The sequence below is a fragment of the Homarus americanus genome, unplaced genomic scaffold (assembly GCF_018991925.1).
Source record: "Homarus americanus isolate GMGI-L3 unplaced genomic scaffold, GMGI_Hamer_2.0 scaffold48016, whole genome shotgun sequence".
Taxonomy (NCBI): Eukaryota; Metazoa; Arthropoda; class Malacostraca; order Decapoda; family Nephropidae; genus Homarus; species Homarus americanus.
The window spans coordinates 560,354-575,640 of record NW_024755055.1 but is presented as its reverse complement, the minus strand read 5'-3'; the positions used below and the strand labels follow the sequence as shown (position 1 = coordinate 575,640).

At 37.9% G+C, this 15,287-nt stretch overlaps 1 protein-coding gene across 8 annotated transcripts in view; it reads left to right on the top strand.

The window, feature by feature from the left end:
- LOC121856255 (probable phosphorylase b kinase regulatory subunit beta) overlaps positions 1 to 14,421 on the top strand; it is a 52,317-nt gene extending 37,896 nt beyond the window's left edge. For 7 of the 8 annotated variants that reach the window (XM_042351646.1, XM_042351644.1, XM_042351649.1 and 4 more), the window contains 8 exons: positions 1,066 to 1,208; positions 6,092 to 6,184; positions 6,412 to 6,521; positions 7,237 to 7,374; positions 7,760 to 7,829; positions 8,945 to 9,115; positions 10,176 to 10,283; positions 10,881 to 14,421. In XM_042351646.1, coding sequence (XP_042207580.1) covers positions 1,066 to 1,208; positions 6,092 to 6,184; positions 6,412 to 6,521; positions 7,237 to 7,374; positions 7,760 to 7,829; positions 8,945 to 9,115; positions 10,176 to 10,283; positions 10,881 to 11,039 — 992 coding nt within the window. In that variant the 3' untranslated portion in view covers positions 11,040 to 14,421. The remainder of the gene's footprint in view (positions 1 to 1,065; positions 1,209 to 6,091; positions 6,185 to 6,411; positions 6,522 to 7,236; positions 7,375 to 7,759; positions 7,830 to 8,944; positions 9,116 to 10,175; positions 10,284 to 10,880) is intronic. The other variant, XM_042351645.1, reaches the window with a different exon arrangement.
- Positions 14,422 to 15,287: the final 866 nt, after the last annotated feature.

The window sequence follows — 15,287 nt, the reverse complement described above, 5'->3', positions numbered from 1 at the left end:
ACTGTACATAGTTGCTTTTACTATTAAAACTACTATTAATATTTCCACTATCAGCTAGTATTTCTATCAGTACTACATCTGTGTCTATTGCTGTAATACAATTGCAAGGGTGTAATATAACCTTTGCTGTTAATTTCCATTCCCAAATTAAAAGAAATTTATGAATGAAACAAAAGCGGTGTCTAGCAACTAAGTACCTGTGCAGTAGTGTACTCACAAAAGCTGTAAATTGCTCAGTGAAAAGATTGCAAATTGAAGTTCTTATCACCCTCCCTGCTGCTGCTATTAGACTACTACTGCACAAAACTTTAAGCTGGAATGTGCAGCTGAGTTTACTGATGGTGAAAGAAACAATACAGTGGTAGCATGCTTGCCTCTCACTACTGTGTCTCAAGATTAATCCATGGGACATGTGAGAAGGACGATCCTATCAAGCATTGCAAGTTTTCTCCGGGTACTACAGTTTCCTCCTGTACTCTCACCGGACACTGAAGATGGTAACAAAGAACAGACTGACCACCCGATCGGCTAGTAAAGTGACAAGTGGGGGAAATGGTGTATTAAATAAGAAAAAAAATTGTAGAGGAAGGACAAGGTAACCGGTAATGGTGCTTTAACTTATAAATGTACGTTATTGTGTTTTTCTTCGGGGAAATGTGTTACGAAGCCCAATGTCAGGGGTGCCAACATAGTCACAAACCTCATTGTGTGTTCCACTGTGCTTCGAATTTCATTAATTAATGTCGTCAAGGTATTTGGTCAGATTTATACATTATACTTCCAAGAAAAGATGTTTTCCAGTAGTACTTAAGTTTTGAAAAGAATGGTCTGTAACCCAGCCAGTATTACTTTAAACAATCTGACATGGGGTATTAGCTGGGAAAATGGTGTATCTGATAGTGGTGCTTGAGTATGTGGTGTTTGATTGGAGGTGTGATGGTGGTGCTTATGTTCTGAGCTGACAACCAACTGGTGGTTATTTTTCCCACTGTCTCTTCCCGTCTGCTTAACCGATGACTAGTTTCTTATTTTATACGCATGCTGCCCTCTCCTCTCCTTCATCAGTTCAAGACCGAGTATGCGCACTACTCCGTCAGGCTTCTTCTCTCCGATACTGGGCTGGAGTACGAGAGTGTAATGCATTACTCTCCAAGGAGGTGGAGTCAATCTCACCTTACATCACCACTATCTTGGTATCAGGAAAACAGGTAATGCTGAGTAAAGGTCTCCCATAATGGTTTTATATTCCTACTGTTTTCACTTTTGTCTTGTGTGCTACTTTTATTCACTTTAGATGTGTATTACTACATATAAATTTTGTATTACGATTGTTCACTATTGATAGATGACTCGGGCTGATACTTGGTGAAGCTCAAATAGTGATTATAATGAAAACAGTGTATATGGTCATGGCAAGACACCAAATCCCTGTTATGAAGAGGACCCAGATCTTATTCTATATCAGAGCAGGTACTGTAAATGTTGAAGAACCTACAAGATGCCTGAAGCTCTTTCCTCTGTATGAAATGGGAAGTGTCTCTTTGTTCACTTATTTATAAAAAGAAAAAGGTCAAAATGATGCTTCGTGGATAAGGTCTGGCATTTTTTAACTACGGGGTACTAAGAATTATTGCTAAAAGTTTAAGCTTTCTGAATTATTATTCCTGCCTGTGAAGCAATAACTAAATGGTATGCAGGAAAACATATGTTGATAATTGTTTCATAGACAACAATTATTTTCACCAACTCAAGGTATGAGGTTTGCTGACCAGATTGCAAAGCCAAAATTTTACACAAAATAAATATATAAATAAAAATAAATTAATAATAATAAACACTGGGCTTGAACATTTTTCCAAACTGTGCTAAAACAGAGCTCTTAAATTTAAACAGACTAGAGCAAAGGTTTGAATTCCTAAAGGTTTACCTGATGAATCTCTCATAACTGAAGGTGTAAGAATAACACTGGGACTCTTCCTTAGCTAGGTACTCTACAGTTTCTCCTCGACTTACGACAACCCGGACTTAAGACGGTCGTCGCCGTAATATTATATTCAAATATTTTACATTATTTTTGAGTCCAGACGTTTGGTCGTAACGTCTAACGGTGCCGTACGACAACTTCGGCTGGCACGCTGCCGCTTGCGTACAGCATCCACGTCGTATCCCGCTCAGTTTGTGTATTAAAAAGGTGAAAGTTTTACAATTATTACCTGTACTACGTATTATTTTCGTCGGTTCGACTTACGACCCGGTCGTCGGAACGGAACCCCGTCGTAAATGGAGGAGAGACTGTATTGGCAACTGTAAACCCATAGTAATACTTGATACCTAAAGATGCATTTATCAACTGAGACAGCTAAGTGCCAGTTCATGTGCAGGATTTTGAGATAACATGTAGATGTGTGGTGGATTCACTCCTCTAAATACACTATCACTCCTGCACATACTACTGTATACATAAACACTCTACATTAATGCATGATCACACACACTTATGCACAGACAAACTTGGACAATTGCAGGAATCCACTTACAGTATCATCTGCAATAAATCATGTACAGTATATATAACGGGGTTCTAGTGAGCTGTTATAGTCACCGGCCATTGGTTCAACTCTCATAAAGTAGTGTTTCAGGATTGAGTCCCCTGTGTGTATGATTACTGATTAACTTCAACATAAAGAATATCTTGGACCTAATAATTGTTTTGTATAAAAATAATATTAGGATTTTGTTAATTACTTAATGAATATACTGTTAAATAGTAAGGCACCATCTTAATTCAAACTTAAAAAAAACAAACATGTATTAATAATTATAGTTTTGGTTCTTTAGTGTCTTCAGTACATCAGTAGTATCAGCATTTGCTTTAAAGTTTGTAAGAAGCTTGGCAAATTTCTACTTAGGGTAAACTTGTGTACAACCTTACTTCGGCCCAAGTGTCTAAATACTGCACCTCTAAAATCTATAAGTTGTAACACAGGCTAAACCATGACTTCTGTGGTTGGTATACTAATACAAAATGTAAAACACTCTTGGTACACCCCTATCCTTCTGGGAGGGGGGGGGGGGAAGTCACCATTTACGGTTGAGAACTAAATGAATCTTGGTGTTACAGCAGCTTGAGCATTGTAGCCATTCCTTATCTAACATCAGCCATCTTGGATTATGCAGTAACAAACCTCAATCAAGGTGTTAATTTTTTCCAAGCAGTTTATCATAGGTAACAGCTGGACTGAGATTCTTATTGGGAAATCCTTTATGGCTAATTAAGGACAAGGGAGAACTAGAATGCACCAATTGTTGTAGCACCAAGACTACATTTTACTCTCCGTCTTTCCCCTCCCAAAACCCTCTCTGGGGGATAGGGTTGTGACGAGAGTTATACTAATTATTTGATGGTGTGAGCTGTCATGTCTGGGTTGTAAAACATAGACTTGATGGTTTTTGTATTTGAGTCTTCTTGTCCTTACTCTTCTATAACTTGGTATTTCTTGGATCAGTCTTCATTTAGCCTCTTGGTCACTATATTTGCAGGCAACACGAGCATGTTAATAGGATTGTGCTTAGGTATTTCACAAAGATGATGAAATTGTATAGGCATATTTATATAAGTCCTCAGATGATCCGAGTAGAATTATAAGTGTTTTGTGAAAACTCTTAGACAGGGTCGCATTTCTTTCTAAATCAATGACTGTACATAATATTTCTCTATCTTTAAATATTGCATGATTCTTGTCATGGTAGGGGAGGTTGGATGTTGAACTTATAACTTAAATGTATTAATTAGGAAGAGTTTTGCATGTGTTGCACTCTTGACGCCTTCCAAATGGTCCGATGTTTTATCCTTGAATTGTAATGCATGTGGTTTGAACTTTCACTGATATTATGTATACTGTATATACTGTACAGGTGTATATATATAACCCACCATCTTCACAGGGCATCTAAACCCAGGAAACCTGACTTAAGTGACTCCAATTGATCTACTTTACCCACTGCAGTTATCTTTCTGAGAGCGAGAGTAGAAGCAAAGGCCACTAAAGGTGCTGGATGCCGTGAATAAAAGTTAAACTTTTCTCTGGGTTACAATGTCACAATAACATCTAAAACATTTAGTACCACCTCTACCTGTTTCTAGCTGGCTCAAGGTACTGATATTGTTTAGTGAAAGATGGCTGGCCAATAATGAAGGATTTACATAAAGCCAAGAACTAGGTGGCTCAGAACCTCCTGACTTCCTATTGGGATAGTTAAGAAGTGTGTTCGAACTGAATGGGAATTGATAAATATAAAATAATCATTGCCAACCCAAAGATGATAATGAGGTGCACACAAGGTGACGTGACATATTCTTTGAGGCCTTCTGTTTCTGGTGTTCATGAAAGAAAACCTTTGTTTCTACTGTTCTTGTTGGAGCACTGGTCTGTTAGGCCTTCACCGAAAAACTGGCTGTGTGCGTATACTTGACATGCATAATGGTGCTCGGCCATTAACTGGGATTTCACGGTTTAATCCTTCTCTTCCTTATACAGTAGATATCTATTGCAACTTATAGCAATTAAATGTCAGTGCAGTATGAGAAAGCTCTCTATATCAACTCGGTCAGGGTTGAATGTTCTTAGGTGTGGAGCTGGTGTTGATGACCGAGTGTGTACTATAACTTCCATTCATCCTTTGTATAGATATTACAGTGATCCCTCACAAATGTGCGTCTCGGTAGTGGATGATATGAGGCGCGCATGACCAGAGTGGAGAAGGTGCCCCCCCAAAAAATGGAGACTTCTGGTGCGTTCCTCTCTGCGATCTGCAACCCGCCACCCTCAATTTTTACCACAGTGGCGCTTTGTCCACTCTGGTCATACACGCCTCGTATATAAATGTTCAACAAATGAATTTTTACCCTCATTTCAAATAGACATAATGTACGAGTGTTACACAGATGTTCAGTCAATTTTCATTAGAGCAGTGTTGGAACATTTGTGCTAGGGTACTGTACTGTATTCTTTTAGTCATCTTGGATGTGCCTGCTTGCTGCCTTAGGGGAAGGAGTAGCCTCAGTTGTCTTGTATCTCTCACTATGCTAAAACAATTTCACTGTTCCTTTCACCAGGTTTTGTAGCTTCTATGCTGTATTAGTACCTTCAGTATACTATTGCAGTGTATTATAATAGTTTTAAAGTGCCTTGTGCAGCCCTCTGGTGTTGCTACAACTATCTAAAATACAAGAAAAAGTTTCAACCTAGAAAGGAAAAAAATCGAGAAATTTGACCTATTGCTGCCTCCCAGAAGACAGGAGGAGCTTCAGCTGCTGTATCTCTTGCTATGTTAGGATTGTCACCACTGTTCCATGCAACACATGCAATTAGCTTCTAGCTGTGCCAGCTGTGTGTGTTATAATGGCTCCTCAGTGCCTTGTGCAGCCCACTGGTGATGAAGCTGCTAGTGAGACAGAAAAAAAAATCAGCCTAAAAACTAAACAGTCTTTTGGCCGGTGACGTTGCCCACTGCCTTGATCATCACCATCCATCACTAGTCTAAAGTATTTATGAGTAGAATTAACTTGTTTGTAGTGTAAATAACACTATTTATATTGGCATGTTTACCTATTTTTATAACTTGTGTTGTACAAGCTATCAAGATACCCCAGCCTAACCTCCACTATCACATAGGACATTAACTTCACTAATGTGTTATTTCACCCTTTTTGACCCATTTTATTATTGAGCCTTGAACATTTATTAGGGACCACTGTACTGCTTTCTCTCATTAGTGGAAAATCCCTAAGCTAATGTTTCACTCAGGATTATCTTGAGAAATAATGTACTGTATGACTAAAGTCTGCTCATCATGAACATTTACCACAACCATTTTTAATTTATAAGATGCAGCAAAGTTTGGTTTAGCCATGTACATATGATCTGGTCTTTGCAATTAATTAGTTTTTTGCTTGAGTAAATTTTAGCTTAATTTTGCTGAAAATTTTGATTTCATTGAAGCTGTAATGCCAAATGTAGTGAAATATAATGTCCTGCACTGATACAATTTTTAAAGCCTAAGGTTATTTACTTATTTTTGGTCATTCTAGTTGACAGCAGGATATGGTAAGGACGAGATACTACTAGACAAACCAGTGCAGCCGGCAGAGATTCACGACCTCTTCTACACACCGGCTCTTCAGGTAGGTTATATACCCCCTAGGATCTCAACTTGTTCTTTATCTCCTGACAGAAAATGTTAAAGTTATCTGGGGATATTGTCCAACCATCCTTTTACCATCCTGTTACTGTGTCGTGTTCCTAACCCAAGATGTTCAGCCGTTACTGTGTTAAGTTCCTTACCCAAGATGCTTAGCTGTTGTCATCATATTAATTTACCCAAAGATATTTAAGTGTCCATGTGTTCCAGGCCCATAATGTGGTTCAGGCAGTACTGCAGCAGGAAGTGGTCCTCTACTGTGGTAAACTGATCGCTACACACACACAGCTCTTCAATGGCATCCTTAATATTAGAATTGGGTAAGTTCCATCAGTTCAGTTCTTATTGTGTGTGTGTGTCCTAAAGCCAATTTAAGCTATTTGGCTGTCACTGGTTTTATTTTTAATTTATAATACTTGTGGGGTTCCCATAATGCAAATGTGAAATTATATGGCATTGCCAACAGTTTGTTCCTTATAGACTTTCATTACCATGGCAGGTACAGTATTGCTTTTCATTTATGGTTACTGGTAGTCATCCTGCATCAGTTGTAGTAGTAACGTGCCCACTGTGCCAAGGATGTAGAGTCAGGAGATCTAACATCAGTGGGCAAAACACATCTTAAGAATAATCTATCATCACCTGTTACAACCTTTGCTAAGAAATGGAGAGAAGGAGCAAAGGTTTTTCCCTCATGTAGTCTAAGCAGAGGAGGTCCAGTGAGCACCTGTTATCACATCATCTTTTGTGCCCCCTTCTGCCTTATTGCATAGGATTCACTTCAGCACCCACTCTACTCTTAGGGGTCATGGTTAAGAGAAAAAAAAAATGCTAGTAAAGTGTGTCAGCGAATGGCGAGTTCTGCAAGAGATGTTCGCGTGGTGAAGGTCAGACAGAGAGGAAAAACATTTGCTTCTATGTAAGAAATGTCTCATATTTGTACAAATGTAGGTTGTGACAGGTTTGTTGTTATCGTATTTAGTAAACATCAAAGTACTGCTGTACAGTTCTGAATTTTCATTGTTTGCCTTACAGATGGGTGATCAAAGCCATGACATATTACCTTCACGACGTGTGTCACGGAAAGGAAAGCATCGAATCTTTAGCTCCAAATGAAGTGAGACGTTTGGTGGTCAAGGTGCTCTCTATTGATGAATGGGCACACAAAGAAAGGTAGGTTTTTGTGTATAGTGTTTTTAGTATTATGTGGTGTAACTATAACTGGAAAAACAAGTAATGCATAAAAGAAATTTTATCGTCAAGAGATAATATTGAAAAAAAGGGTTTTGGGTGAGAATCGGGGTCATTTTTTACTAACTGAATGTCTCCTAATTTTCCTTTGAAGAAGTTGGGTTTATCAGTAAATAATTGTGAAAGTTAACAAATATTTGCCCATTGACGTTATTTTTTGTTGTTGTACAGAACCCAAAATTTATTCACTATAATGAGTCGAGTGTGAAATTTTTTGGATAATGAAACAAATAAGTTTGGTTGGTTGGTTGGTTATTTTTTTGGATATTGTGAAGGCAACCAATTACATTGTATTTTAAATTTTCAGATTAACACCCCAGCAGATTCGAGTCATTGATGGATGTCTGGGAAGAACGCCTAAAAGATTTTATGAAAAGGTTTGTGTTTTGATGTTACTCTGTTGTTGTTTATCCACAGCTAAGCAGTAGTAGAGAAATTTGCTCACAGGCAGAGGGTCCAGGTTAAAATTATCAGCTGTAGTAAATGACTGGGTTCCCTCTTTGTATACAACCCCTTGGCCACCCAGTAATGAAATAAGTACAGTATACTTGGGGGCACTTGCCTATAGTAAAACAACCATTCAGTCAACTAGCATCCTGACAAGAGGCTGGGGTAACCTATTAGCCACTGAATGCTTAGAATATGGGGATTAGCAATAGACAAGGTATGATATATGTGAATTAGAAATATCATCAATATTAACAGTATTTTTGTGGACATAGAGAAAGCAGTGGTGGGTGTATGAACGACCAGAAAGCAAGTGGCGTTTTGGAAAAGACGAGTTGCTGCCGGGCGACGTAGTTATACGAAGTGACGGATAAACCGGGTGCTTATCTCACGGCCTCATTGTGGAAGGGGAACTCCATAGTTGAGCACTTCTGTAATAGCATGTAGAGTGAGTGAATGACAGTACAGTACTGCACCTGTAAATTCAGGGAGAATTTCTGATATCCCTTCCAATAGAGACGAGTTGCAGAGAATGTCACAATACGAAGGAGGCCCCGAGAAGGTAATTCCGTTTTACCAGAGCCACGGTCCTCCCACGCGATTCCCGGTCAATCCACTAATTTGAAAATAATTTTCGAGTTGACTGTCCATTGGGAGCGGAGGATCAATCCATGTCTCACGATTTCTTTTAGAAAAGCCCAATTGTTAAAACCCCTGGCTACACATGTGCTCACCACCAATCCCTGACACCAAGTTTAGGAGACATCCCTTATAGCAAGTTGCTCTCTGGTTGGTGCCTCTTGATAATTCTCCTGGGATGTGGAGGTTGGCCTTTGACACCTTACCCTTAAGGCAGTATGAAGCTCATAATACTACAGATCCCTTCCTGTGACACCCATTGGCCTCAAAATAAGGAGATACTGTAGATGTAAAAGTTGCATTTTGCAGGCAGGAGGGCTAATAGAGCTTATTCCCACCTAGTTAGTATACATCTGTCCCCAGGACCAATATACTATGCTTATTTTGACAAATTTTCTTGTTCCAGGTGTTTCACATATTATCCAAGTCAACAGAAGGAGTTCGTCTTTGCGATCAACTCCTTCCACAACATCCGACTATCTCCGAGATGTCGTCCGGAGAGTTAAACTTTGCTCTTACCGTCCAGTCTCTTCTCAACCGCATCCAGCACCCGGAGTATCGTCAGATTGTTGTTGAGGTACAGTTATTTATATTAAGAATGTCTTCAATATAATTACCCTACAATTTCAAGTGGATGAATTTTTAATTAGTAAGAATCATCATACAGGGGGGGGTCCACTTAAAAAGTTGTCCATTTGCTTTAAAAGGGTATTTGTGGGGAATAAATATAAAGGTGCACATATAAATGCAAGGATACATGAAAATATTGAATATTGAGTGTTTTATTATGAGGTACAGCACAGTACAAGCTTTTAGGTATGATTTTGTCACTGCTAAATCTCCATGACACATTTTGTATTCTACTTTTATTTTCAAAATCTGGTGAAACTGTCTGGGTTTTTCACACAAAAGAGGAGCAAAAATAGGCACTCCTTCATATCTATGTTGATTAAACACTCATCCATCACTGTGCCAAGCTCTGCTGGCCTGGCTCTGTGCGGTGCTTTACACTCTAATAAGCTCATGTTTTTGTCAATGTCATCATAAAATTTTATCATCTTGAAATACTGTCTCTTGATACCATAATTTGTTGTACAGTATTTGCAGTACTTTATTGTTCAGTAAGTTTGTATGCTGAAGCATCCTTGTCTAATATTTGTAATATTTTGGCTTTTTGCTGTATGTTAGTAGTACAGTAGAGAAACATGCTTCCTTTTGTACATCAATATCACTTGGTCTTTCTTTTTTTAGAATTAATTTCAGTACTGTATTTGGGTGGATTTGTTTTATTTAAAAAAAAGCAGTTACATTCATGGGGAACAATAGGAAGCAATAGGCTGCATGACAGTGCCTGCAAATGAAAGGGTGGTGAAGAATTGAAAAATATATCCTAAGCTGGTTGAACACTGTTAAAATTATAAAAATGGAGACTGTGGAAATATAGAATTTACTGCACTGTTGAAAATTATGTACTATGAGTAAGAATTATCCTGTAATTATTAATATACAGTACAGTACTTGTAATACTTTTCATCCCTATCTTAAAATCCTCTTGTTTATACTCACTAAATATTGAGTGAAAACCCTGATATAGGACGGTGATACAAATGTTTACATATATGCTACCTATATTCCAGCTGTTCTCGGTTATAGCAACTATCCTGGAGAGAAATCCCGAGCTCAAGTTCTTGCACGAGCTGAATTTGGACCAGATTGTCAAAGAAGCTTTCAAGATGTTTTTAAAGGTAAGGTGGAGTTTGTAATTCTCTTGAGATTGAAACTTTGGGGAATTTAGGGTTGAGTTTTCATAGCAGTATTTTGTAAAGTAGTTGGAGGAATGTAGATCCTCATTCTGTAAAGTAATGCTGTAGTAGGAGGAATGTAGAGCCTCATTCTGTAAAGTAATGCTGTAGTAGGAGGAATGTAGAGCCTCATTCTGTAAAGTAATGCTGTAGTAGGAGGAATGTAGAGCCTCATTCTGCAAAGTAATGCTGTAGTACGAGGAATGTAGATCCTCATGAGAAATTTTGACGGCGAAACTTTACGAACGCTCGAGGGGGTGAAGGTTGTTGGTACCTGAAGTATGTGTGTGTTTGAGGAAATAGTAGCTTGAATGAATTTTATTGTGAGAAAATTTTTGAAAGCTATGAAGTGAGGTTGGCTGAAAAAAATTAGTCATTGGCTCTTTTTTATCCAATATGGCGTTTACGGTATATGTAAAGAATCCCGACCTGCTATATATCACGAATAACTTAATCGTACCCTTGAGATATGCTATTAGGCCAAGTGGACCACCAACTTCACCTTCATTGATTGTTGTAATTTTATCTTTTGTTTCTTAGGACCTGGGTAGAGAATATACTGAAGATATGTCATCCTTCTACAATGCATCTCAAGTTGCAGTGACGAGTTATTTAGCACGCGCTATTGTCAACTTCATGCTAACGGGTGATGTTCGTAGTGAAATTGAAGAGGGTCTTACTTTCTGTAAAGTGTCATAGGTCAGCTAGTGAGGATGGCAAGTTCTTAATGTTAGTTGAAGATTGTTGCATCGATCCTAGTGTTGCAATACCCTGTATATAGTTGTTGAAATGTTCAGAGTTGTGCTATACTATACATTTAGATATTTACAACTTGGGTTAATGATTTTGTTAATTTCTTCATAACCCATAAAGTAACATAATTGCAGTAGCTATGAAGTTTTCTTGATATTATTTCAAATGAGAAAATTGTTAAATGAATTTTGCATTTCACTTTTTGTGTACAGTACAGTACTGTGCTTATGATGTGAGGTGTTACACCACAAGAAGAAAGGGTGAGTTACCAGACCTCATCCTTTAATACACTACCATATTTAGCTCTCTTATATGAGTTAAATATTTTCTTTGGTAATGTTGAATGGGATGTTTTCTTAAATAATTGTATCAATCAGAGTAATGTAAAATAATTTGTTGTATATTATATAATATTTTAGATGAGTGGGACACTGTGTGTACCATCTTTATTTGAAGGTCTTGAGGTCAGAATGAATTGTGTCAAAACTAATACTGCATTAAAGTACAATAACCTTGAAAATACATTTTAATGTGTTCATTAACAGTCTGAAAGTTTATATAACTTGCATAGTAAAGTAGTAAAGTATATACAGTATAGTTTTATGTACAATATAGTATTCTATGTTTTTATGCATTTATTCTGTAATATTTCTATCTATGGTATGTAACATACCAGCTAATATGGCTTACAGTGTTTTCTAGTCCTAAGATGCAAAAATGTGATCTTCAGTAGTGTAGTCATATTTTCGAGTTATTTATTACACTTGATTCTCAGAGCTTGGCAAAGTTAGTGGTCAGTTTGTGTCACTTTTTATACATTATGGTATAAAACTAAACTGATTCTTCCAGGCTATTAAGCTTTATGTGTGTATTAATTCGGAAAATGTGTGTAGACGTTTGTCTCTGCTACTCCCAGTGCTGTAAGGAATTTGACACCTGCTATGCAACATCACCGTAAGCACCGCCGACAAGACGTCACACCACCACGCACTCGCTGGATATTTACGTGGACAGACGCTTACACGGAAGGCGACGGGTTGCGTCAGAGCAGCCAAGTCGGGGCTTTAGTTCCACGCACACTTAGACGGACACTTAAACCACCGTTAGGAATATTTTGAAGATATCATTGAACTCTGTGTTGTAAATAATCTCAAATACATTAAAGAAACATTGTAACCTGATATCATTACACATTAATCATTAACACCATTAGAGAGAGAGAGAGAGAGAATGTGACAAACAGCCAAAAGTGATAGAACAGAGCTCTAGAGACGGCACAAGGAGTCGCCAAATGGAGCACAACACCCGTACGACTGTCTACGAGTTATTATAGACGAAGTTCACTACATCTACGGTCATCTACATCTAACATACCTATGGATTTCTACCTACTGGGTACAAAACTGTGAGACATCATATTATATCTGCCAGGTTGAGGTAGTTTGTCTTATTTTTCACAGGCCATATAAATGAAACACGACGACTGTGCGGTTCAGGCGGTTAACAACCGAGCAGATTTTGTCTAACCCGGAGAATGTGGCGATTTAAGTGGTAAGAACAGGTATATATTCCGTGTACGCATTACGGTGTGTAGCAAATTGTTGATGGAATGTGGCTGTGTACTATTTACACTTTGGAGGTCACATTCAAGCAATACTTAGCAATGATAGGGAATTATGCAGTGCAGTATATTTTTATTTCAATATTGTTGCTGCTAGTATTCTAGTCAGTTGTACTAAACAAATATCCACCATGTATTTCATAATATTGTAATTTCTTTTGGCATTCTCAATTTTTGTTTCGGATATACCGTATACAGCTCCTCCCCGACTTACGACCTACTCAACTTACGACCACTCTCACTTACGATCTGCCTCGGTTGTACCAAAATTTGATCAAATTACGTATTTTCGAGTCCCAAAGTCAGTACGCAGTCAAAATTTTTGTTTGTAATTCACTTTAAAATGGCTGGCAAGCTTAAAAGTGAGTGTTTTGTGATGTTGAGAAGAAAAAGAGACACACATTTAAGATTTTCTATGTATTATTTAAGCATTTCCGACTTACGACCTGGATTTGTGTCCCTAACCCCGTCGTAAGTCGGGGAGGAGCAGTATATAGGAATGCTGTATTCTAAAATTAGGTTTTTCATTACTTTTGGCATACATCAAGAGTATGTTTATGGCTCCTCATGAGGTGTACTTCCTCGGAAATATATATATATGTACCGTATACAGTAATGTTATATACAGGTTGCACTTAAAAAATCCAAACATCATTTATCCAAAAACTGTGAACATCCGAAGAAAATTGGAGTGATCGCATTAATTATAAAAATTTACCACGCTTCTACTGTACTAGTTCGCCGAGCTGCCAGGCGATGGCGTTGTAGCACACTAAGCTGACTCCAGGGGTAAATAAGCAAAGATATCTTCACTGAGCATTTTCTTGTATTATTATTAACATTATATCTTGAGTTCCTTAGTTTAGTTTGTTATACCTGTACATGCAGTATTATATATTAGTTTATACTTGTCATATAGTATTTTATTTGGTGCTTAGTGAAATATTAGGGTTTTTAATAATGACCTTCAGTTAGCCAACAAGATCAATTATCTGTAATGGCTCTGGTATCAAGCATTTTGGATTTTTGAAGTGTAACCTATATTTCAACTCATCCCCCCCCACCCATCCTCTCAAAATATTAATGTATAGGCAGAAAAAAGTTGATTTAAACTATTGCTCCAAACTGCACCACACCCAAAATATATACCATAGTGCCATCTTTGGGTAAGAAAGCAGTTTAGAGTCTCAGGCATATACAGTAAATGAACTTTTGTAAACTGTACTGTACATACTTAATGTCACATGATGTGGCAATGTTTGTTATAATGTCAAGTGAGGTATACATTATAGTGCATGTCATTAGTGTAACGGTCGGTGCCATTGCGAGATCAAACGCGTCATCATTTGGCGTCATTCATTTTTAGATATACCTGTATCTCATTTATAAAACATTGTTTATCTAAGCCAAGAGTTGTACGTCTTACATATTTCACCTTTGTCGTCAGAAAATGTAACCGTGCGATGTACTTTATCTAAGACGAGCAGTGTCAAGCATTTTGTTGCAAGACTGTGGATCATAGATGACATCTGTACATATCATATTAAGTCTTCAACACAAGTTATTTATTGTCAACTCAAAATTAAATATCTTGTGAATAAAACTTGCATTAAGATGTACAGCAACTGTTTTCAATTTGGTCTTAAGTCTCATGTCATGCCTTTATACAGGTGTGTTACCAAAGTCAGAATAAAAGATTGTCTTTGACCAGTGTTTTAGTATGTGCTGTAATAAAAAACCCCATCGAGAGCCTAGTCGTTTACTTTTAATGTTTACAAAGATCAAATCACAAATTTATAGTTTGACAAGACGCGAACATGCGACGTCACAAGAAATATTGGCCGAATATTTATGGTAAATAATTTATTTCTTCACCTACAAAGCACTTGGAGGTGGCGTTTTACCCCGTATGTCCTTCATCTTTCGTGCCCTGACCGCTACAGGTGATTTATGATTGTAGAAAGAAAAAAAAGAATCTTAAAATTAAAGAAAAAGTTGTAATTTTTATTACGATCATCCAAACATTTGTGGATAAAATACAAAAATGCTTCTGGTATTAAACCATGGCTTTCAGACTTTCTTAGCGACGGACGCCAAGCCCACATGCTTCTTGAGGGACTGCTTCCACCTTTCAGTGACTCTTTTGTGATGTCCCCCAAGGCACAGATGGGACCACTAGGCTTCTTCATGCTTATTAAGGAGTACCCCGAAAGAAACTCCGGCTCATTAGAAATATTTTGACAATTCCACCATTAGGATCAGTGTGAACAACTTGGCTCATAACAGAGCCCTCCAGGATATATTGAACAGTCTCCTCTTCCACCTACCCATCATCATCCACCTGACTGTAGGGCACCTGGGGGTGGTAGTCCTAGGGCCAGCCCCCTAGTAGGGCACCTGGGTCTGGTAGGCTAGTATATTACTGTAATGGGTATAGTAGCAGTAAGTAGTAGTTATGGTGATGAGTGTACTAGCAGTGGTGGAGGGTGTAGTAGTACAGCTATTTTTCAGGTAATATGTTCTAGTAGTAGAAAGAATGAAATGTAGTAAGAAAACCCTGTTAATCTACCACC